The sequence below is a fragment of the Tachypleus tridentatus genome, chromosome 1 (assembly GCF_004210375.1).
Source record: "Tachypleus tridentatus isolate NWPU-2018 chromosome 1, ASM421037v1, whole genome shotgun sequence".
NCBI lineage: Eukaryota > Metazoa > Arthropoda > Merostomata > Xiphosura > Limulidae > Tachypleus > Tachypleus tridentatus.
Window position 1 is genome coordinate 170,489,967 of NC_134825.1, and position 26,993 is coordinate 170,516,959.

At 33.3% G+C, this 26,993-nt stretch overlaps 1 protein-coding gene across 2 annotated transcripts in view; it reads right to left on the reverse strand.

Annotated features, from left to right (window-relative positions):
• The window catches only part of LOC143230178 (E3 ubiquitin-protein ligase NEURL1-like), a 29,062-nt gene extending 7,236 nt beyond the window's left edge, over window positions 1-21,826 (reverse strand). The window contains exons 1-3 of one of the 2 annotated variants that reach the window (XM_076463298.1): window positions 21,766-21,826; window positions 5,322-5,707; window positions 4,507-4,660 (exon numbers count right to left, since the gene is read on the reverse strand). In XM_076463298.1, the coding sequence (XP_076319413.1) occupies window positions 4,549-4,660; window positions 5,322-5,629 (420 nt within the window). In that variant the 5' untranslated portion in view covers window positions 5,630-5,707; window positions 21,766-21,826 and the 3' untranslated portion in view covers window positions 4,507-4,548. Of the gene's footprint in view, window positions 1-4,506; window positions 4,661-4,917; window positions 5,708-21,765 lie in introns of those variants that run through there. The other variant, XM_076463307.1, reaches the window with a different exon arrangement.
• Window positions 21,827-26,993: the final 5,167 nt, after the last annotated feature.

Consider the following 26,993-nt stretch of genomic DNA (forward strand, 5'->3'; position numbering starts at 1 on the left):
AGGAATGATTAATATCGACCTCCACGGACTGGACGCCGGCATGGCCGTGTGGTTAGGGGGCTCGAATCCCAGTCACATCAAACATTCTCACCCTTTCAGCCGCGAGGGCGTTATAATGTGAAGATCAATCTCACTATTCGTCTGTAAAAGAGTAGCTCAACAGTTGGTGATGGATGGTGATGACTAGCCATCATCTCTCTAGTCTTTCGCTGCCAAATTAGAGTTGGCTAATGCAGGTAGACAAGGTGCAGCTTTGCGAAAAATCCTAAAACAAACTAACAAATCCACAGCCTTACCATAAGTGATCGAACTTTTGTTATTAATAAAGTCGCCAGTAGTAAACAAAGACAGTCCTTGAAAAGTGGTACGAAATGCGGACGTAAAAAATATTTAATTCATAATACTAATTGCAAATATGGGTCAAGAGGTTTGATTGCAAAAAGAAAAGTAAAATAGGTATTTGAAATATATCATCAAAGAAAAAGTACAACTGACAACAGTACAATATTAAATATGGAGACAACACCAAGACTTGCAACAACATACTCTGGCTGTTGGAATGTCGAAATGAATATTATTGTAAAAGCCCAAAAAGCCTTCAAGCTGACCAACCACATTGTTCTAGAAATTTGGCAATATTTCTCGTCCACATGTAACATCACAAAATACACACACAAAGAGCGTAATGCTGACTACTGTACAACTATCCCATATGATAAATATATATATATCACCTTTAACCAAATCTTATTACAAAAAGCAACGCTTAAGACTAATTTTATGTTCGCTTTGGCGGGCCGGCATAGCCAGGTGGGTTAAGGCACTCGACTCGTAATCTGAAGGTTTTGTATTCAAATGCTCGTCACGCCAAACATGCTCGCCCTTTTAACCGTGGACGTGTTATAAAGTTACGGTCAATCCCATTATTCGTTGGTAAAAGAGTAGCCCAAGAGTTGACGGTGGATGTTGATGACTACCTGCTTTCCTCTAGTCTTACATTGTTAAGAGTCCGGCATGGCCAGGTGGTTAAGACACTCGAATCGTAATCCGAGGGTTGCGAGTTCGAATTCCCGTCACACCAAACATGCTCGCCCTTTCCGCCGTGGGGGCGTTATAATGTGACGGTTAATCCAACTATTCGTTGGTATAAGAGTAACTCAAGAGATTGCGGTGGGTGGTGATAACTAGCTGCCTTCCCTCTAGTCTTACACTGCTAAATTAAAGACGGCTAGCGCAGATAGCCCTCGAGTAGCTTAGCGCAAAATTCAAAAACAAAGCCTTTTTACAGTGTTTTATCTGATTCACACTTCTACTAAACTCTATTAAATATATATGTTGCGTTATTGTTTGTTATTACGCACAGAGCTGCACAAAAAGCTATCTGTGCTCTGCCCACAACGATTATCAAAACCGAGATTTCTAGAGGTATAAAGATGGGCTATTTTCATGCAGTGGGGACCAAAATATGGTAGACATTAGAGGGGAACAACAAGCGAAATTATTGTGAAAATAAACAACTTCTTTATTTGGCCTTAATATTTAATGTTTTTATACTGTTTCTACATATTTATATGGTTACAGTAGTCATCATTAAACATGGACTATCCTGTTATGAAACTGACACACAGTACATCGGTTAATGATAAAGAAAGCAGATCCCGTGGCATGTAACCTTGTTTGTTTTGGTGTGTTTATTGTTGTTGTTGTTATTTTCAGGGAAGAATCAAAACAAAAATGCAGGTTTAAATCAATAAATGTCAAACTACGTTATCAGAACTGCGTAAAGAAATTTATTTTCATTTGAAATTAAACATAAAAAGTACCTCCATGCCAGAAAAGGTACTAAAGTTACCGACTTAACACCAGTTACCGAGTGGACGACAATAGTACGAAATTCTTACTTCTCGAGATGCCAGTTAGTCGCAGATTAACCGGTTCTTTATTAGCCAGGGCCGATTTTACGTCTAGATAAGCATCTCACTCAAAGACACAGCGGCTGAGCACAAGCGAGCATCGAACACGCAATATTTCGATAAAGAGTCCAAAGTGTTAACCACTTGGCCAAGAATTCTCCGATATTTAAAACTATATTTATGACCCAACAAGGAATAGACAGTTAATATTACAACACTCAGACTGTTTCTTCTGGAATTTCTGCCAAATATTAATAATAATGTCAACTACATTATTACATGAAGTGAAAACGATAACTTTATCAATATAAGAATAATATACTATCATTTACAGTACTTGGTGTCATAAAGATTGACTATCATATAAACCTATTATTATTTACAATATATTGTATCAAATATATAATACTACTTACAACACCTAGTATTACATAACTATAATTACATAACTATATTTATTACTCACAACACCCTATATTATATAACTACATTTATTACTTACAACACCCTATATTATATAACTATATTTATTACTTACAACACCCTATATTATATAACTATATTTATTACTTACAACACCCTATATTACATAACTATATTTATTACTCACAACACCCTATATTAAATAACTATATTTATTACTTACAACACCCTATATTATATAACTATATTTATTACTTACAACATCCTATATTATATAACTATATTTATTACTTACAACTCCCTGTATTATATAATTATATTTATTACATACAACACCTAGTATTAACTAACTATATTTATTACTTATAACATCCTATATTTACTACTTACAACACCTAGTATTATATAACTATATTTATTACTTACAACACCCTATATTATATAACTATATTTATTAGTTACAACACCCTATGTTATATAACTATATTTATTTAGTTACAACACCTGGTATTATATAACTATATTTATTACTTACGACACCCTATATTATATAACTATATTTATTAGTTACAACACCCTATATTATATAACTATATTTATTACTTACAACACCTGGTATTATATAACTATATTTATTACTTACAACACCCTATATTATATAACTATATTTATTAGTTACAACACCCTATATTATATAACTATATTTATTACTTACAACACCCTGTATTATATAACTATATTTATTACTTACAACACCTAGTATTGTATAACTATATTTATTACTTACAACACCCTGTATTATATAACTATATTTATTAGTTACAACATCCTATGTTATATAACTATATTTATTACTTACAACACCTGGTATTATATAACTATATTTATTACTTACAACACCTGGTATTATATAACTATATTTATTACTTACAACACCCTATATTATATAACTATATTTATTACTTACAACACCCTGTATTATATAACTATATTTATTACTTACAACACCCTGTATTATATAACTATATTTATTACTTACAACACCTAGTATTGTATAACTATATTTATTACTTACAACACCCTGTATTATATAACTATATTTATTACTTACAACACCTAGTATTGTATAACTATATTTATTACTTACAACATCCTATGTTATATAACTATATTTATTACTTACAACACCCAGTATTACATAACTATATTTATTACTTACAACACCCTATATTATATAACTATATTTATTACTTACAATACCCAGTATTACATCACTATATTTATTACTTACAACACTCTGTGTTATATAACTACATTTATTACTTACAACACTCTGTATTATATATTTATTACTTACAACACTCTGTGTTATATAACTACATTTATTACTTACAACACTCTGTATTATATATTTATTACTTAGAACACTCTGTATTATATATTTATTACTTACAACACCATGTATTATATATTTATTACTTACAATACCCAGTATTACATCACTATATTTATTCCGTATCATATCAAAAAATATTTTGATACAACTTCCTCCAGTGGCACAGTTGGACGTCTCTAAAACCCAGGTTTCGATACCATTGGTGGGCAGAGCACGAATAGCCCATTGTGTAGCTATTATGTTACAAAATGGTGTTATATTCTGATAAACAACTCTTAATTATTCATGTTTTTTGTTTTTTTTAGAATTAGGCACCAAGCTACACAATGGGCTATTCGTGCTCTGCCCACCAAGGGTATCGAAACCTGGGTTTTAGAGACGTCCAACTGTGCCACTGGAGGAAGCTTCATGTTTTTGTATTGGAAGTATTTCTGACCAAAATATAATTGAGATTAATGTGATATTTCATGTTGATGCGAGTCGAATAAAAGGTTTTTTCATTGGCTTACAAACATTGCTGTTTATATTGTCTTCTGTTATATTCATCGTGGGAAACAAAACTCGTAATTTAGTGTTATAAGTTCGTAAGCTTACTGCTGTCCCACCGTTGGATCTCTAATTAATTTAATGATTTCCCTCTTATTTGCTATAATACATCTTTGAACAAAATATTATTTGACTGTTTCATGCAGTTCATGGGTTAATATTTATGTGACATACTAAATTTAAATAATTCAAACTGGTGTGGAAAAATCTGTGTATCAAAACACTTACCTGTTGCTATAAATTTGATTGATACGGTTATTCCATAGAGGTCTAAAATAGGCCACAGCTGCTCATTGGCTGAAAGTCCTGATAGGAGTGCCCCTTATGTTCGTTATTCACGAACACGTGAAAATACCCTTGGCTGTTGACATAAAACGTTAATCTGTCAAATAGCAGTAAGATGCCGATAAGTATGTACTTACGAAGCAAAAAGTGAAACATAAATATCAAATTCATTATTTAAATGTGTTTAAACTTATCGGTAATGTTGTGAGGGTAAAAACTGAATGGAAAATTTTCTGTGAAAATGGCGTCTCTTTTAAATGTTTATTTTAAATCACAAAACGAATTTATTTCCTCCCACGAAAAACAATATATGTTATTGTGGTTAACATTTATAAGTTTTCATATTTCTTATTCTTTCTTTATTTTCTTTTGTGAGTTTATGTTTAACGTAAAACTACACAATGAGTGTTATCTGGGTTGTATTCACATCAATATAAAAACCCCGAATTGTGACGTTAAAACCGAAGTTAAAGCTCACGGATGAAACACCGTTGGCTTCTGTTTATGGATTAAAAACTTGGAAAAAATAACTTAGTTTTTGTTTTCCTGATAACGTTTATCAAACTTACTGAGCTGTGAAACGATATTAGATTTATATTATATAATTTGTATTTATATATTTATAATGTTTATATAAATATTTATTTATATTATTCCAGTGTGATTTATTTCGAATAGCGCCACCTTTTTTGTTTGTGCACATATTACAATGTTTAGAAAAAAAATACATATATACAAGTTTCGTCAAATTTTCCTACTTGGTTCCATCCTTCGCCCATTCTTCTGGTATCGGTCGAGCCCAAAACCCATCTTTAAAAAAAACGTCAGGACAGGCAAAACGAGGTAACATGGAGGGTGTTAGTGAGCTGGGATCATGTGACGTCACTCCCAGACGTAGGGCTCCACTCCATTCTTCAGAGGCGTTAAGCTGGACAGAAATTCGGGAATTTATCGACAGCGGCTTATTCCCGAACGTTATAGCATCGCAAAACGAAACAGTGCGAACTGCTCGAGTGTCGCCATCTATTAGCTGAATGTTCCGGCCATGAATTGAGTGGAATTTCATTCTTAGAAGGACATATTACTATTTTGGTGTGTTGTCGGACTCAATACCAAGCACGTGTTGTGGACACATCAGAGCGACCTATAATACAAAATACAGTAAGAAAACAGTATTTGAATCAAGACAAAATTTGGTCTTCGAGACAGAAAGAAGTGTCGTGACTTCGAGAATGTTCTAAAATGTCGTCATACTCTGCAATAAGCTTTATATTCTGAAATCAGTTATCGCTAATTACTTCTGTTTGGGTCTTAATAGTGGTCACAAAACATTAAAAAATTAGACATTTTGTATCGACGATTCGATAATCGAGTACTAAATTTAAAAAGAGAAAAACATTTAAAATGAACTATAATCGAACAAGATGGTTTTGGTATCTTTGGTAGTCAAGTATAAATGTATTTCATAAAATGTAACATATTTAATAGTTTGTGATGCTAGTAAAATGACTCTGACGTATTTTTAATATTGTAACAATCTTAGATTGTTTATTTTAAGTATATCTGTGTGAGGGGATACTTCACACATCATTTATTCAATGTAAGTTCCATATCTAAGAATACTTTCAATCTTCCAGTGTGGTCTTGGTATTCAATGTCCTAAGTTCAAGTGATCCGTTCACTACTTTTTTATCTTCTGATGACGGAAATGCACAGGTAAGTAACGCCACTAATGACTGTTATTTCGCCTTGTGACGACCAACATATCAGACAAGTAACGTAACTAATCTTTGTTATTTCATCTTGTGACAACCAACATATCAGACAAGTAACGTAACTAATCTTTGTTATTTCATCTTGTGACGACCAACACATCAGACACGTAACGTAACTAGTCTTTTTTATTTCATCTTGTGACAACCAACACATCAGAGAAGTAACGTAACTAGTCTTTTTTATTTCATCTTGTGACAACCAACACATCAGAGAAGTAACGTAACTAATCTTTGTTATTTCGTCTTGTGACGACCAACATATCAGAGAAGTAACGTAACTAATTTTTGTTATTTCGTCTTGTGACGACCAACATATCAGAGAAGTAACGTAACTAATATTTGGTATTTCGTCTTGTGACAACCAACACATCAGACACGTAACGTAACTAATCTTTGTTATTTCATCTTGTGACGACCAACACATCAGACACGTAACGTAACTAGTCTTTTTTATTTCGTCTTGTGACAACCAACATATCAGAGAAGTAACGTAACTAATTTTTGTTATTTCGTCTTGTGACGACCAACATATCAGAGAAGTAACGTAACTAATTTTTGTTATTTCGTCTTGTGACGACCAACATATCAGAGAAGTAACGTAACTAATATTTGGTATTTCATCTTGTGAGAACCAACACATTACAGAAGCAATGTGACTAATCTTTGTTATTTCATCTTCTAGTAACCAACATATTAATCTTTGTTATTTTATCTTATGGTAACTAACGTACTAATCTTTGTCATTTCATCTTCTGGTAACCAACATACTAATCTTTGTTATTTCATCTTCTGGTAACCAACGTACTAATCTTTGTTATTTCATCTTCTGGTAACCAACATACTAATCTTTGTTATTTCATCTTCTGGTAACCAACATACTAATCTTTGTTATTTCATCTTCTGGTAACCAACGTACTAATCTTTGTCATTTCATCTTCTGGTAACCAACATACTAATCTTTGTTATTTCATCTTCTGGTAACCAACATACTAATCTTTGTTATTTTATCTTATGGTAACTAACGTACTAATCTTTGTCATTTCATCTTCTGGTAACCAACATACTAATCTTTGTTATTTCATCTTCTGGTAACCAACATACTAATCTTTGTTATTTTATCTTATGGTAACTAACGTACTAATCTTTGTCATTTCATCTTCTGGTAACCAACGTACTAATCTTTGTTATTTCATCTTCTGGTAACCAACATACTAATCTTTGTTATTTTATCTTCTGGTAACCAACATACTAATCTTTGTTATTTCATCTTCTGGTAACCAACATACTAATCTTTGTTATTTCATCTTCTGGTAACCAACGTACTAATCTTTGTTATTTCATCTTCTGGTAACCAACGTACTAATCTTTGTCATTTCATCTTCTGGTAACCAACATACTAATCTTTGTTATTTCATCTTCTGGTAACCAACGTACTAATCTTTGTTATTTCATCTTCTGGTAACCAACATACTAATCTTTGTTATTTCATCTTCTGGTAACTAACGTACTAATCTTTGTCATTTCATCTTCTGGTAACCAACATACTAATCTTTGTTATTTCATCTTCTGGTAACCAACATACTAATCTTTGTTATTTTATCTTATGGTAACTAACGTACTAATCTTTGTCATTTCATCTTCTGGTAACCAACGTACTAATCTTTGTTATTTCATCTTCTGGTAACCAACATACTAATCTTTGTTATTTCATCTTCTGGTAACCAACATACTAATCTTTGTTATTTCATCTTCTGGTAACCAACATACTAATCTTTGTTATTTCGTTTGTTGACGACTTACGTACGAGATAAGTTATGTAACCGTTTTTCATAGTATTTATTTCAAATTCTGACGACCAGAATTTTATAGATGTAACTTAATTGTTAAATAATTAATTAACTAAATGTTAATTTGTTCTTTTCTCTTACGACGAACATCAATTTAAAAATATATATTTTTAATATTAATATTCTATCGTCTGAAGATAAACTTCCAGAAACATTAAATTTGTATTTTTGATATTTTACGTTCAGAGTAGTAGCATTCCTAATCTATGTTATTATATTTTCTAGTTAATAATAATTCAGGGAAATATAATTTTTTAAGTTTTTACATTCTCGTTTTTGACGAACATGGCTTCATAGAATTGTGTCATAAAACTTAAAGAATACTCCTACAATTAAGCCCGGCATAGCTAGGTGGTTAGGGAGTTCAGCTCGCAATCGAAAGGGCGTGGGGTCGAGTTTCCGTCACACCAAACATCCTCGCCCTTTCAGCCGTGGGGACGTTATTATGTTACAGTCAATCCCGCTATTCTTTAGTAAAAGAGTAGCCCAAGAGTTGGCGGTGGGTGTTAACAACTAGCTGCCTTCCTCCTAATTGTTCCCTGCTAAGTTAGGGACGACTAGCCCAAATACCTTCTCGTGAAATTAAAAACCCAAACCAAACTTTTGCAATTCGATTTAGTGTGTATTACAAATACGTATATATACACGGCGACGGTTATCTCGCTGTTCTTTATACACAAAAGTATTAAAAAGATGGCCAGGTGGTTAAGACGCTCGACTCGTAATATGAGTGTCGCGGGTTTGAATCCCTATCACACCAAACATGCCCGCCCTTTCAGCCGTGGGGGCGTTATAATATGACAGTCAATCACACTATTCGTTGGTAAAAGTGCAGCCCAAGAGTTATTGGTGGGTGGTGATGAATAGCTGCTTTCCCTCTAGTCTTACACTGCTAATTTTGGGACGGCTAGCGCAGATAGCCCTCGTGCAGCTTTGCGCGAAATTCAAAAACAAACCAAACAGTTAAAAGAACTGTGAATAAAATCCATAGTCGCTTTGCATGCTACAGACTGGCAATAATAGACCATAGCCTCTCTGTGTGCCACAGACTTAGTGGTATGTTGTATGCTACAATCTGTTTATACGCCATTATCTCGATGTAGCCCAGATTCTGGTAGCATGCTACACATACGCTGCCTTAATTTTGCCATTAATATCGAATTTTCATTCTAACAGTTAATTTTTATTTTACTTAACTAGTTAATCAGTTTTGTCTGCTATTAACATGATGTTCAAATTCTCTCATTCCAAGTGACCGTTAAGCACGTGTCTCTCCTTCTTTTATAGGTAACTGAAAGCCAAACGACTATCTTCTATTTGGACCAAGTATACGAATATTTCAAAACTTAAATTCGAGATTTAATCACGTGTAACGCATCGCTTCCACAGCTACGTCGTCCAATGAGATATAATGTATTAAACACTGGTTCTCTTAGTGATATAATTACTCGTTAAATTAACGACAACAATTTAAGAACTAACGATGATGTAACACATCATTACGACCGTTTACTACGAATACGTTTATACTCTTAGCTTCTCTCGACAATAGTGCAAACAATAATATTGAGAATGGTGTTACCGGTTCCAATATTTATCACAACCAATGACTGTAAACCTACAGTACGTAAAGCTTGTACACCGTATGAGAAGTACATAAGACTTATAGTAACATCCAGTGTGTTTAACTACACTTATAATATTCAGGTTTTATTATCCGTACATTTGAGGTCTTTGACTATTTGCATGGCCTGGCATGGTCAAGTGGTTAAGGCACTGGACTCGTAATCTTGGGTCGCGGGTTCGAATTCCTGTCGCACCAACATGCTCGTCCTTTTAGCCGTGAGAGTGTTATAATGTTACGATCAATCCTACTATTCGTTGGTAAAAGAGTGAGTGGTGATGACTAGCTCCCTCTGGTCTTACACTACTAAATTAGGGACGGCTAGCGCAGATAGCCCTCGTGTCGCTTTGCGCGAAATTAAAAAGAAACCAAACCCTTTAGTCTTACACTGTAAAACTAGAGAACGGCTATCGCAGATAGCTTTACGAGTAACGTTGCGCGAAATTCAAAACAAACCAAACTATTTGTATAATATGCACTTTCTTATTCAGGTTTATATCAGGCGGTGGCCTCGGATTCACGAAAAATATTCGGTGTTAAAACAGAATACTAATAATTAAAGGCATTATTGAGTTTTTATTGAATTTCTCGCAAAGTTACCCGAGGGCTTTCCACCAGCTTTGAAGACTATAAATAAGGCATCTAGTCAACACCACTCACCGTCAACTGTAGAAATTAACTATAATATTATAACACCCTCAAGGCTGGAAGAATGATCATATTTAAGAACAGAGCTCGATCCCATGATTCGTAAATTGCTCTGATACCAGCTCTTGCTAAGTAAACCTCTTGAGAAGTTTATTTCTACGAACGCACAGGTTTCATTCACACCAACAGTTCAAAGAAAGAGAATGTCGTAACACTGCCCATCCTCGAACTAGTGGTGGCGGAGTTCTCTTTAAAATATTCCCAGAAGCTACAACAACTCAAGCCTAAAATAAACCAATACAAAGGAACACTTTTATACCTATATTAATAAATATATCCAACATCTAAGCACGCCCTCTACATTCGTACACTAAATTACACAACCGCCTTCAAACATGTGGCCAGCTACCAGTCAGTAACCCTTTCTTTCTTTGCGAACCTGACAAACGTGTTCGCTCCTCTATTAGTGCTTTCTCTACCCATACCAGCCGTTTTTTAATATATAATTTTCTCTACAAGTGGGTTTTCTCATCATTACGGATTATATAGTTCAATTGTTGCGATATTAAATATATGTGCATTTTACGGATGTAAAATTGTAAAGCAAGAATAGGAAAATAAAGCGAGTGTAAAACTTGCACTAAGATTACACGCCTAGCGGACGTTATTATAATAAAACACCACGAAATCTAAATAAAATTTAATATTCTGATTTACCTCAAGCGTCATTCACCGGTTGCTAAGAAGAAGGCCTTGGTAACTTTGCGGTAAAAACATCATAGATAGATTGCGTAACTATGTGTTTAACAATAAACAGAAGACCACGGCCTGGCATGGCCAGGTGGTTAAGGCACTCGACTCGTAATCTGAGGGTCGCGGGTTCGAATCCCTGTCGCACCAAACATGCTCGCCCTTTCAGCCGTGGGGGCGTCATAATGTAACGGTCAATCCCACTATTCGTTGGTAAAAGAGTAGCCCAAGAGTTGACAGTGGGTGGTGATGACTTGCTACCTTCCCTCTAGTCTTACACTGCTAAATTAGGGACAGCTAGCACAGATAGTCCTCGAGTAGTTTTGCGCGAAATTCAAAACAAGCAAACAGAATACCATAAACATATGATAAAAAATAATATTGCGTATTTCTGTTTCCTATACTAATTTACAAGTAGCAAAAGAAAGTGGGTGAAAACTCACGAAACACAGTGCTCAGAGATGACGCTCATGTCTGTTGTTATAACAACCACAAACCTTTATCTCCAACAGAACGTAAGTCTTCAAGTACTCAATGGAAAATAAAACAAAATAGACTGTGAATCATAGCTTATATAAATATCATTCTTTATATTTAAGCTCACTAAGTCAATCTCATATTAATGGCTAGATCATCAAATAAAAAAAAACTATACTGATAATTTTAAATGGAATATTTACGAAGACAAAAACATATTTAAAAATGGCTTTGTATCCGTCGTCTGTGGTCGCTTTAGCAACGTTAAAGTGTCTAAAATTCCATACCTTTTAACGACAATATATGTATTGGATTTATATACTGTTGCCTTTCCAAACTTCTCTCTTAATAGTTGTTTATCTGTTATTATCTTTTTCATATTTCAGTATTATAAGAGGATCTCAGATAAAACTATACAATTTGAACGTGTGAATGTTCATAACTCTGTTATACAAAAACATTTGAGGACAAAATTATTGGCTCATACAGGTGTGAATAAATCTAAGGTCGTTTTCAACGTTGCCTCAAAATAAAACATATTTATCTACATGACTATATTACACAACACTGTTAAACTGAACACTAATGTTCTATGTTTACCTCAGTTTATTCGTATAATTTGTTATGTATCAGTGCTACGTTGGGACTGTACCTTTAATGTTCAGTGCTATACTGTGGTTAACTATACTACATCAAGATATGCATGGTATTTATTTATTTACGTAGTAGGGTTTCGAAACCCTTTTGTTCTCCATATTGTTACACCCTGCGGTATCTGAACGTGTTAGTTTTCAGTGCACAGCTACTTAAAGGGTTATCTGAGCTTTAACTATCGCAGGGAATCGAATCCTGGATTGTAGTCATGAAAGTTCGTAAACTTATCTGTGACCTATCAAGAGACGAATGTGTTGTTTTGAGTTAAGCCTGAAGAACGTGCAGCTAATATATTAATCAAGACTATGAGGCGTAACAGTAACGTAAGTTATTATTTCATAATGTCACTTACTAACACAAGGCAGTCTGAATTACCATTACATAATGCAACTTACTAACACATGGTAACTCGAATTACCACTACATAATGCAACTTACTAACTCATGGTAACGTATATTATCATAACATAATGCAACTTACTAACACATGGTAACTCGAATTACCACTACATAATGCAACTTACTAACTCATGGTAACGTAAATTACCATTACATAATGCAACTTACTAACACATGGTAACTCGAATTACCACTACATAATGCAACTTACTAACTCATGGTAACGTAAATTATCATTACATAATGCAACTTACTAACACATGGTAACTCGAATTACCACTACATAATGCAACTTACTAACACATGGTAACTCGAATTACCACTACATAATGCAACTTACTAATTCATGGTAACGTAAATTACCATTACATAATGCAACTTACTAACACATGGTAACTCGAATTACCACTACATAATGCAACTTACTAACACATGGTAACTCGAATTACCACTACATAATGCAACTTACTAACTCATGGTAACGTAAATTACCACTACATAATGCAACTTACTAATTCATGGTAACGTAAATTACCATTACATAATGCAACTTACTAACACATGGTAACTCGAATTACCACTACATAATGCAACTTACTAACACATGGTAACTCGAATTACCACTACATAATGCAACTTACTAACTCATGGTAACGTAAATTACCACTACATAATGCAACTTACTAACTCATGGTAACGTAAATTATCATTACATAATGCCATTTACCTGTTGAATAACAGTGTGGCAAACCAAATTTCTTTTTAAGTGTATGGTAATAATGTTGCCTCTTAAAGCACAGTAGGTTGGAAAATTACTGTTTTATAAATCGTGATATATGATTAAAAAGTGCATGCATTGTTCAAATATTGGTTAAAGGTGAATTTTCAACAAATTTAATAATTGCCTTAGAAACTGTACTTTGGTTAGGCATATATCCTGTGTGGTTGCCATATTTTCAAACAATTTAGTTTTTGAGTAAAAAATGAAACAAAATATGCGGGTCCTCGAACTCAAGTTCCTCTCGGTCGTTCGGCTGTTTCCGTGACGTTTTACAACTATGACGTAATAGTTGCCAAATACGCTTCGTTGCGCGCCAACCATTTTGTTCCTTTCAGTGCTGGTGTCTTATGTAAATCTATCGGTGCTTTTTCGGATTACATACTTTGTGAGACTTTTTTTTTGTCTTGATATTGCTACTTTATGTTTGTTTTGTGATAACATGATTTACTGCGTTGCTTATGGTTGTAAAAACAGTTCGGCATCGGGCAAAAGCTTCTTTTCGTTTCCGTGCAAAGAGAAGGAACCGGCAAGGTGGCAAAGTGGGTGCGGATGGTCAATAGGAAGAACTGGACTTCACACCATGCAAAGCTTTGTCAAGATCACTTTGAACGCTCATCCCACTGTTTTGGATTCCGTGGGTTTCAAGCTAGGCAGGTTGAGACTGAAAAAACCATCGGCAGTAGACAGGATCGTCCCCACCATCTTTCGTCGTGTAGAGCTGAGAACTGATCTCAGCCTGCAACGTACAGGTTCCACCCTCTGAAGCCATCCCTTGCCAACACGAAAAGAACAAACTTAAAGGTATGTGTGCAGTATAAAGCGATAAACAATAACTAGTATAATATAATAATTTAAAAAGTCTTTGAAGAATGTAACTAGACATACACATTTCACATTCGTGAGCGTGTTTTGCATTTGTGGCACCTGAAAGTCAGTGAAACCTTGATTTCCTAGTCTAGACAGTGGACAAATCTATCCCTAATAGAGTATATTCCAAGTTTAAAAACATTCTGGAGATGTTTTTGTATCATATGGAAAAGTTTGAAGAATTCCATTTTTCAAATTTAACATTTCAAAATAAATTAACTATTCAGACTGCTACATCTAGTTTGATTTTATAGACAGAATTATGGCGTAAAATTGAAGTTCATTTTGTTACGAATCATAAATACCCGGTACAATGATTGTGGAAGGGCCAAGTATTAGTTACCATAGTAGGCAAAGTATAAACAAATAAAACCCAGTCTGTGATACCAATAATTTATAAACACTAGACAGGTTTCGAGATGCTTAAAATTGCACGTGAAATAATACAGACCATATTTGTTGTTATGACTTAGGCTTACCATTCTTCCACTGGAAGTATGACCGACTCGCAACCGGCCTGGACGCTATCAGTATCACTCATAGTTCCGCTACTCTCACTCGTGTAACTGTTCTCATCACTAGAACTTGTCAGATCTGTGACAAAAGTAACTGTTCTAGGTTCGTTCAGAGTAGGTTCGAATTGATATGGTGCTACTTAACACTGTTCAGAATACAAAGTCAAAACAGACTCCGTCTCTGTTTCTCCGTATGCACTGGCCATGTTTATTCACATTCAACGCGCTGGCGTTGGCGGTTTGTTTGGCAATTATTACGTCACAGTACTTTTCCTAGCGGCAAACGTAAAAACTAAAACGTTGGGATTGCTGCTCGGAAAGGGCTCTTTCTGCACCAAGTTCTATGATTCATTTATTAGCACATATTTTTTATAAAAAATGTGAACCTGCAAAATTAATCAGTAGTTCTCATAATTAATGAGTAGTTCTTTTGACTGCAAAGTTTTCTTTTTTCTGTAATATTCACCTTTAAGGTAATAGTGACGCATTGTCCAAATACAAGGCCCGAATTACAGAAAAAACACCGTTAAAGAAATTTAAGAACATTTTCCATATTGTTGGAAGCTTTATCTTCTGACAAGCAACATCATCACGAACTATAAAAGGCTCATACACTTTGTCATGGTTTCTTTCTTTCTTCTTTTTTGTTTTTGGTAATATTCAACAATACACATTGTCGCTTAGTAACAAGTCTTACGTTACACTTATGTTTTAAGCTTAATGTTTAGATTAGACTACAGATAGAGCTACTATTACTAACGATATAGTTTCAGAGTTTCAAACGTTTTACGTGGTGAATAGATATTAATCAGTGAATATTATTTTGGCATTTTAACACATACATTACTTACTTGGTCTTAAAACATAAAGAAAAATAAACAGATGCCATGTAAGTCTCTTTTAGAGGGCATGCATACTTTTGTTCACGATACAAGTTCATATTTCTGCATAAATTTTATTTAAAATGTGGTGATTATAGATTTACTTCAAGACTAATGAATTAGGTGAAAAGTACGTACATTTTGAAGGTTCAGACAAATTCATTTTAGTCACATTCTACAATTTTTGTTGATCATACAACAATGGCTTCCAGGAATTTTTTACTGGCTTTCATACATTTTGCTCAATATAATTGGATATTTTATCATTTAGAGGTTTGTTTCTGTGATCATGGGTAAACTTTCGTATTGGAACTATTATTTCTATATGTGAACAAACCTACCGGTGTTTGTTTTTTTTTTAAGTTTAAACTGTATTCGTTTGCCAAAGTAATCGTCACAGCCTCACTTCAGGTAGTAACTACATTTTATAAACGCATCTGAAACATATAATTTGTGAGAAAACAACAAGAGGAAAGGTAAAATTTCACTAAACCGATATTAGTCAAAAGCGATCAGTTTCCACGATCTTCGATACTAAACAGTAATAAGGTATGAATAGATTTCTAACTTCTATACATTTACCAAGTAGTGTTTTAGCTAAGCCTTATGTCACATTTATGTGTTAGGCATAATGCTCAAATTAGACTACAAATACCTTATCAGTAGTACTATTACTGAGGCTATACAGCACTACTTTAAACATTATGTCATATTTATGTGTTAGGCCTAATACTTAAATTAGACTACAAATAGACCCACCAGTAGTACTATTACTGAGGCTATACAGCACAACCTTAATTAAACCTTATGTCACATTTATGTGTTAGGCCTAATGCTTAAATTAGACTACAAAGAGCCTCACCAGTAGTACTACTAATGAGGCTCTCTTGCACTAGTGTAAATGTTTTAAGTGATGAACAAATGTTAATTAGTAAATATTATTTTGGTATACACAGTTAGTAAGAAACACCAGGTTTCAAACTGTGAATTATTCAGAGCTCATTTGTGCTCACTGTATTTCAACTTATTTTGAGTGAAAACATATTTTCTAGTATGTAAAATGTATCTTTGGTCAATTTATATAACTCGTAGCTCATCTAGCCTGTATACATCCACTACCAAACAACGAATACAACTGTATATTTACCAGGTACTGTTCTATATAACGAAAGTCTGGTGGTAACCTAGCAATGAGTGCTGAAACTAACAAAGCTACCGCTGTGAGTGTTTATCTCGCTCGTTTCAAACACGAAGACCATAACAAACGGTGTGACGAAACATTTATTTTTCAGAGAAGATTGCACGTTTCGTTCATTTGTAAAACGTTCACAGTTAATTACAGTGTTCGACACGCAATCTCAAGTTGAAAAAATAAAACTGTATTTACCAATTCCTAAACTACTGCCCTTTGTTGAGACAGCAGTAAGTCATTTACCGGGGTCAAATCAAGGGTTCAAGTTCTTGCAGTGGACATAGCAGATAGCTGACATGGCTTTACTCTAAACACAAATTTAAACCATTAAATGATTATTGGACATTATTTTGAGGGTTGGAGCGTATAAGAGGGGTGGGGAAGCTTAGCCTCACCCAACAATCTGTACCTTACAGTTCTCTCACAATTATAAAAATATTACAGCGTGTGTGGATAGAGAGACAGAGAGGATGGATGAGGATGTACGTTGAAGAATGCGAACCCTTTCTTCCCAAGTGTAAAACCTCCCACAGAAACAGATTACCAAACAAAAGACTCTAGTGTCACCTATGATCGAATAAAAGAAATGGTATTATTTTCAGATCAAGTTTAATATGACATAAAAACTGGTTTCAATATAAAAGAAAGCATGGGCCAAAATTGAGAAGTAAAGTGGCATTTGTTATATTCACTCTGCTAGCACTGATCATTTCCTGAATATCCTTTTTACATCATTGTGAATCAGTTAATACAAGCAATAATATAAAGATACATTCTGATTAGATCAGTGTGAATCAGTTAATACAAGTAATAATATAAAGATACATCCTGATTAGATCAGTGTGAATCAGTTAATACAAGTAATAAAATAAAGATACATCCTGATTAGATCAGTGTAAATCAGTTAATACAAGCAATAATATAAAGATACATCCTGATTAGATCAGTGTGAATCAGTTGATATAAGTAATAATATAAAGATACATCCTGATTAGATCAGTGTATATCAGTTAATACAAGTAATAATATAAAGATACGTCCTGATTAGATCAGTGTGAATCAGTTAATACAAGTAATAATATAAAGATACGTCCTGATTAGATCAGTGTGAATCAGTTAATACAAGTAATAATATAAAGATACATCCTGATTAGATCAGTGTGAATCAGTTAATACAAGTAATAATATAAAGATACATCCTGATTAGATCAGTGTGAATCAGTTAATACAAGTAATAATATAAAGATACATCCTGATTAGATCAGTGTGTATCAGTTAATACAAGTAATAATATAAAGATACGTCCTGATTAGATCAGTGTGAATCAGTTAATACAAGTAATAATATAAAGATACGTCCTGATTAGATCAGTGTGAATCAGTTAATACAAGTAATAATATAAAGATACCTCCTGATTAGATCAGTGTGAATCAGTTAATTCAAGTAATAATATAAAGATACGTCCTGATTAGATCAGTGTGAATCAGTTAATACAAGTAATAATATAAAGATACATCCTGATTAGATCAGTGTAAATCAGTTAATACAAGAAATAATATAAAGATACATCCTGATTAGATCAGTGTGAATCAGTTAATACAAGTAATAATATAAAGATACATCCTGATTAGATCAGTGTGAATCAGTTAATACAAGTAATAATATAAAGATACATCCTGATTAGATCAATGTGAATCAGTTAATACAAGTAATAATATAAAGATACATCCTGATTAGATCAGTGTAAATCAGTTAATACAAGTAATAATATAAAGATACATCCTGATTAGATCAGTGTGAATCAGTTAATACAAGTAATAATATAAAGATACGTCCTGATTAGATCAGTGTGAATCAGTTAATACAAGTAATAATATAAAGATACGTCCTGATTAGATCAGTGTGAATCAGTTAATACAAGTAATAATATAAAGATACATCCTGATTAGATCAGTGTGTATCAGTTAATACAAGTAATAATATAAAGATACGTCCTGATTAGATCAGTGTGAATCAGTTAATACAAGTAATAATATAAAGATACGTCCTGATTAGATCAGTGTGAATCAGTTAATACAAGTAATAATATAAAGATACCTCCTGATTAGATCAGTGTGAATCAGTTAATTCAAGTAATAATATAAAGATACGTCCTGATTAGATCAGTGTGAATCAGTTAATACAAGTAATAATATAAAGATACATCCTGATTAGATCAGTGTGAATCAGTTAATACAAGTAATAATATAAAGATACATCCTGATTAGATCAGTGTGAATCAGTTAATACAAGTAATAATATAAAGATACATCCTGATTAGATCAATGTGAATCAGTTAATACAAGTAGTAATATAAAGATACATCCTGATTAGATCAGTGTGAATCAGTTAATACAAGTAATAATATAAAGATACGTCCTGATTAGATCAGTGTGAATCAGTTAATACAAGCAATAGTATAAAGATACGTCCTACTTAGATCAGAGTAAATCGATTATTACAAGCAATAGTATAGATACGTCCTGATTAGATCAGTGTGAATCAGTTAATACAAGTAATAATATAAAGATACGTCCTGATTAGATCAGAGTAAATCGATTATTACAAGCAATAGTATAGATACGTCCTACTTAGATCAGTGTGAATCAGTTAATACAAGCAATAGTATAGATACGTCCTACTTAGATCAGTGTGAATCAGTTAATACAAGCAATAGTATAGATACGTCCTACTTAGATCAGTGTGAATCAGTTAATACAAGCAATAGTATAGATACGTCCTACTTAGATCAGTGTGAATCAGTTAATACAAGCAATAGTATAGATACGTCCTACTTAGATCAGTGTGAATCAGTTAATACAAGTAATAATATAAAGATACATCCTGATTAGATCAATGTGAATCAGTTAATACAAGTAATAATATAGATACATCCTGATTAGATCAGTGTAAATCAGTTAATACAAGTAATAATATAAAGATACATCCTGATTAGATCAGTGTGAATCAGTTAATACAAGTAATAATATAAAGATACGTACTGATTAGATCAGTGTGAATCAGTTAATACAAGTAATAATATAAAGATACGTCCTGATTAGATCAGTGTGAATCAGTTAATACAAGTAATAATATAAAGATACATCCTGATTAGATCAGTGTGAATCAGTTAATACAAGTAATAATATAAAGATACATCCTGATTAGATCAGTGTGAATCAGTTAATACAAGTAATAATATAAAGACACATCCTGATTAGATCAGTGTGTATCAGTTAATACAAGTAATAATATAAAGATACGTCCTGATTAGATCAGTGTGAATCAGTTAATACAAGTAATAATATAAAGATACGTCCTGATTAGATCAGTGTGAATCAGTTAATACAAGTAATAATATAAAGATACCTCCTGATTAGATCAGTGTGAATCAGTTAATTCAAGTAATAATATAAAGATACGTCCTGATTAGATCAGTGTGAATCAGTTAATACAAGTAATAATATAAAGATACATCCTGATTAGATCAGTGTAAATCAGTTAATACAAGAAATAATATAAAGATACATCCTGATTAGATCAGTGTGAATCAGTTAATACAAGTAATAATATAAAGATACATCCTGATTAGATCAGTGTGAATCAGTTAATACAAGTAATAATATAAAGATGCATCCTGATTAGATCAATGTGAATCAGTTAATACAAGTAATAATATAAAGATACATCCTGATTAGATCAGTGTAAATCAGTTAATACAAGTAATAATATAAAGATACGTCCTGATTAGATCAGAGTAAATCGATTATTACAAGCAATAGTATAGATACGTCCTACTTAGATCAGTGTGAATCAGTTAATACAAGCAATAGTATAGATACGTCCTGATTAGATCAGTGTGAATCAGTTAATACAAGCAATAGTATAGATACGTCCTACTTAGATCAGTGTGAATCAGTTAATACAAGCAATAGTATAGATACGTTCTACTTAGATCAGTGTGAATCAGTTAATACAAGCAATAGTATAAAGACGCGATCTTTTAACACCAATTATGCTTTTTTACAATATATATATATATATACGTTGTTTTTCCCATTATATTAAAAAACAAAATACTTACAATTTTGAAAAGAAAACACACTTTGTATTTGAAAGAATCAATGACTGTATAATTTTGTTAGATGAAAACCATAAAATTAAGACACGTTTTGAATCTAATTGTTTTCTATACAGTGCGTGGTTTATGAATAACGTATTTATAAAATAATCCCCCAAAATAATACCATAACACAAACGGGGGCACCTTAACCACAAATGTCACACTTTTCTTTCGGAAGATTAAGTTGCTGAAATGAAAGAAGCCTTTCTCGGTGACTCAGCAGTAAGCTTGAGAACTTATAACGCTAAAATTTGGGGATTGATACCCGTGGTGGGCACAACACAAATAACCTTTGGTATATCTTTGCACTTAACAACGAGCAAACTAAATTAGCCCAAAGGGGGTAGTGTAAAATTAAAAAAGAAAATTGCCTAAAGTATTCTGGTCGTTTGTACAAATACACTATTCTCCTGAAAAATTAAAATAATAATGTCGGTTATCCGTAACTTAAGCTAACCAATTTTAGCTCATTACATTTTAAAATCACTTGTGGAATTTAATTATAAAGAAACAAGCACATCTCAGAACACAATTAAGCAGTCTTCTAAATACCTTATAAGCTCACTTTAATTAAATTCACTTAACACCAACTCTGATAAAACCAAAACAACAGAAATATTTCGTACGTACCTACCACGTTCCTACATTTCCAGCTGCCACGGTACATATGTCATACTGTTTCCCACGTGACTTGAACTGGTGGACTTCTACCTCGCGCAAGTGCACATATGTACGTCGCTCAAAAAAAATTAGCCACGTTACCATGGTGACGAAGTCACACAGTTGAGCTAGATTGATCTGCTTTGACCATACCTACCAGTCCATATAGTTGTACAATGATTAGTGTCGTTTCATTCTAACATACGTGTTATTCATTAATCGTTACCGACTTATTTTAAGCAAACAGTCATGTATATTACACTTGCTTCTAAATAATAAGGGCTTATGTTTAGAAGTGTGTGCACCATGTTGTTCTAAGGAAACATTACGCTACATTGGTAAATCTGGATGTATAGATTTAGACTTACACGTTATTTCATAACGTTTCATGATAAGTTCTCAGGCTGTTTGATTGCTAGGTAAAACGCTCTAAAAGTTGTTACCAAAAGGGCGTATGTTAAAATCTTATAAAATATTATATTTTTTTTGGATATTGACGTTAATGTTAAAAAACAACAACACCTAAGTATAAACGTAAATACGTTATTAACCACCAACTTAATTTATAGCCAGGAAATAATAGTTAGTTTACTTTAATAGCCGTTCCGTTTACGTAAATTATACACGTGGGTGCTAGTGATATAAATTCCAATTCTCCACTTTGGACATAGGGACCCGCTCAAAAGGACACTTCAACTCTCCTTCTTTTGAGGCATACAAAATGTGAGTTCACTAATTGGCAATTAACAGAGTTTCTTGCAGAGAAAATGGCGCATGGCATCCAGAAAAAAATTTCTAGCTTCAGTGAAAGTCAAACAGAGAATTTCGTGTAATTTCAACTATTGTTAACAAAGAAATTTTCCTTCCTTCAGCAACTGTTAACAAGGGTCCTCCATTATTTCAATAATTATTAACAAGTGACTTTAACTCAGTGTATGATACAAGACAGTACGATGTGTCTGCTATACCCTTAGCTAAAAAGCTTTCTTCTTTAATTACAGGAAAACCTGTCTAAGCCTGAAACTGCATAGGGCGGAAATATTAATAAATTTTTGTTTAATTAATAATTTATTTAAACTTTCAAATGTTTGTTTAGTCTTTCTACCTCCATGTACAACATCAATTCTACAAACACTAGATAATGGAAATAATTATACAGTGTATAAAATTGAAATACAGAAAACTGATGCTTCAGTATATTATTGTAAACATGGACGACTGTAAGAGAGCATCTGAAATGACCATGAAAACTGAAGTGTTAGATGCAATTGCAAGTTTAAGTCATTGAATCAAATACTTAAAAGATGAATGCGTAATAAAGTGCTTTCGAAACTGTGGATTTATTCTTGATAATGGCAGAGATTGTAGAGAAGTTGTTTGTTATAATGATTCTAGTGAAATCCAAACTCTGAGAAGATTGAGGCAGATGATTCTGTGAACGTGGAAAGTTTTGTGAACATTGACAAGAATGTTTTAACAGAAACTGATGAAATTGATTTAAAATCTATAATAGAATCGCAAGATGATAACAATGTGAGAAATTCAGAAGATGAACATAATGGAAAAGATAGTGAGGAAATAGAAATTCCTACTTCATCGCAAGTGTTAAGTTATATTAACGCTATCAAACTGTATGCAAAAATGAAAGAGAAAAATGAACTTCATGAAAAGACCGTAGAATTGGCATTCTCTTTTAACCGCATGAGAAAGCCAATTAAAAAAATGAAACAGTTGAAATTGGACGTTTTCTTCAAATAAATTTGATTAAGATTTTGTGTACTTATGTATATTTTGTATGTCTATTTTTGTTCTTATTCTAATAAATATAATATAAACAGTTTAATAACTTTTTCATAAACGTCTTACTTCCCTTAAGTCAAGCAAGTATAACGTTCCGTTCAAAAATTAGATAAAATTACGAAAATGCATGTTCACTGTTTAAGCCGGAAATGCTACTCGGTCCCGTACGATTCCATCTGAGACAGGTTTTAATATATTATATTTTTTTAGATTCTTCACTTTGGACGCAGGTACCCGCGCAAAAGGACACTTCAACTCTCCTTCTTTTGAGGCATATAAAAACCTATGTTCATTAATTTGCAGTTAACCGGGTTTATTGCAGAGAAGATAGCACTTGGCATCAATAAATATAAAGCAATCCTCTCCGACAGTAAATCGGATAACAGTCAGGCTCTAGTACTCGATTCACACTGGACAAGGATTATGTTTAAGGAGTCCATTCTGGGGCAAACTTGGCTTTGTTAGTGTTAATATGTTTTGTATATAAAGCCAGGGTTGTTTCCAGAAGCGTAACTTTTTAATTTCTAGTTGGATTCTACTTTTTAAAATCGGCGACAGAGTTCTGAAGTTGGCGATGTTTTTCGACCCAACATTCTATGAGTCGAAGTAGTCCCTAACAAAGATAGTTTCGCCCAAATGTCTTATGCACATCCCTGGATTAACCATTAAGTAAAATAAGCAGGTGCTTAGGGCACCAAGGGTATGGGGGGCACCACAGAGTTTTTCCCCTAGCTATCATGCCCTTAACTCTTTCACTGCCACACTCAACTTGAGTTGATTTTTTTTTGTAATTGTCTTTATTTGCCGTGTTCGACTTTACTTTGCATTGTTAAGAAAACGTTTTCTTTGGCTCGATGAGTGACTAAAGTTTCGAGAAACTACTAAACTATGTACTAAAGTAAGAAGTCATTGATTTACTAAAGATTACTGTAAAGAACAGCACAAAATGTTGATAAAACTTCAGGTAAAAGATGATCGTATGTTATGATGTCTGACCTTGAAGATGAAATATTTTTTTCAATCATTTCTTCTGTTGTGGTTATTTATAAGAAATTATAGCCAGTGGAACTGTTTTGTTGTGCCTTTTACTACTTTATTCAGTCATATCTACAGAAAAATAATAGTATAATACCACAGAAACATAAGTCAAACAAAATGGTGACAGATGTGTACAGAGACGTGGCTAGTTTTATGTTTTTTTAGCTTCTGTTTTCGTACGTTATATTTCGGTTATTGTTTCGTTTGTTTTAGTTTTATTTACGTTAGTATTGCATTATTCATGTGTGTTTTGTAATATTTTTATTACTGAGCTCCTCACTGAAGCTTTTCTGAGCCGTAAGTGTTTTGGCTTCAAACAACTTGCTTTAAAAAAAAAACAAAAAAGATTTTGTTAGTTTTGGGAATTTTGCACAAAGTTACTCGAGGGCTATCTGTGCTAGCCGTCCCTAATTTAGCAGTGTAAGACGAGAGGGAAGGCAGTTAGTCATCACCACCCACCGCCAACTCTTGGGCTACGCTTTTACCAACGAATAGTGGGATTGACCGTCACATTATAATGCAAACCCGCGACCCTCAGATTACGACTCGCACGACTTAACGCGCTTGACCATGCCGGGCCACAACAAAAAAGAACTTTGTGTGTGAGTACATGTTTTGAAATTTATCATACCAAGAAAAAATTTAGAAAGGAATACTACTGTAGCAATGCCACCGTTCATAGATTACATGTAGCCTTTAAGAGTATTTGGGCATGTATGTATTTCCTTGTGATTATGTAATAATATAAACAGATCTGAAGCTGAGATTTACTTAGGGGATAAATAAATTTTAAATGTGTTTTAAACGTGAATTAAGACCGGGCACCCTTGTTTTTATCCCCATTCATAAATAGCCAACAAAATATTGTCAGATATGCCATTTTTAGACACAAAAGTGGAGTTCACATTATATTATCCTTACTTCTTCCTTGTTCCTATCCTGACGTCATAATGCCTCGGCCCGGCCCTCTGGTGATATTTTTATGAGACGAATGAACAATCCGAGACAGAAACACAGAGACAACGAAAAACTTTTAAGCGTAATTCAACTATTTTGCGACTATAAATTCAGATCATTATGTGTTCTATTACATTTCTGAAAAGCTGGAAAAACAGCTGACTGATCAGAGCAGTCTAAAGGCGATAATTCGATCTTTTAGGTCAAATTGCGTAAGATTTCCACACGTATGATAATATGATTCTTAACATTGTTATGTACACACTATACTACTAGTAGTAATACAGTTATGTAGCACCGTGGTCATACAAAGACACTGTGAATAACCGACAAATCAACAAAATTAATTTAGGATTGTCTGAAAAATGCATGAATTGAACAAGTTTATGTGAGCAAGGTTAGTACTGAGTACTAGGCTTAACGCTAGTGGTCTCAGTTGCAATGAATTAATATTAGGCCTAACGTTAGTGTTGTTATCTGAAAACTGAGTGACAATAACGTTAGGCCTAAATACTGTAACTAGTTTAGTGTAAGTACACTAGAAACGCTACTCTAGTCTGGAATAATGAAGTGGACTATTCCCAATTTAAGGCCGTCGTTTTGAATTTGCGTTTGCATCCAGGTATGCATATAAAGTTTCAGAAATATGCCTATTTTGTTGATGTATGGCTTGTTGGCTCATCTAATGTCAAAACTGAGCTCGAAGTTGAAGTTACAACTCATTATTCAGATATATGATTAGGATTAAGGTAGTTTAGCCTAGGCCTAACCCAGTATTTAGTAGTTCAATATGCAGTACAGTTTACAATTGATTATATGTTATGTATGTGTACCAGTACAGAATGATCACTGTGTTTATAGGCTACTACAGTATGTGTTGTTGATCACTAATTGTTTAGGAATACTTTTTTGCTCACAATGGATTTGTATATTACCATTAACATTGCTTCTTGCATACAGCTATCATAGCAACAACCTTAATGAAACTTTTGCAATGAATGAAAACTAATTCTTCTAAAATGGATTGAAGCCAGTCACGAGAGGTTTTCAACCAATCAGAATGCAGCAAATCAATAAAGGTATTTATGAATTCACGTTTATGTGCTGATGGACCTAGGATAACTTTCTGATAATCTTTGTCTAAATGCAGACCTAGAGTTTAGTATGTTTGACTGTCTTACCAACGTTTTTATTTATGAATTTCAGTGTTTTTCTAATCATTATAACTTTATATGATCCATATTCTTTTGTGTTTTTTAAAATTTTTGTTTCGTATTTTTCAGATTGCAAGATGAAACATGTTCAATTAAGTTGTGCACAGAAGAGAAAACTGGCAAAAAGAACCAACAAAAGGCTTTGGATTTAGTGGTCAAAACTGGAAAGCTGACTAATGTTTTCACTTA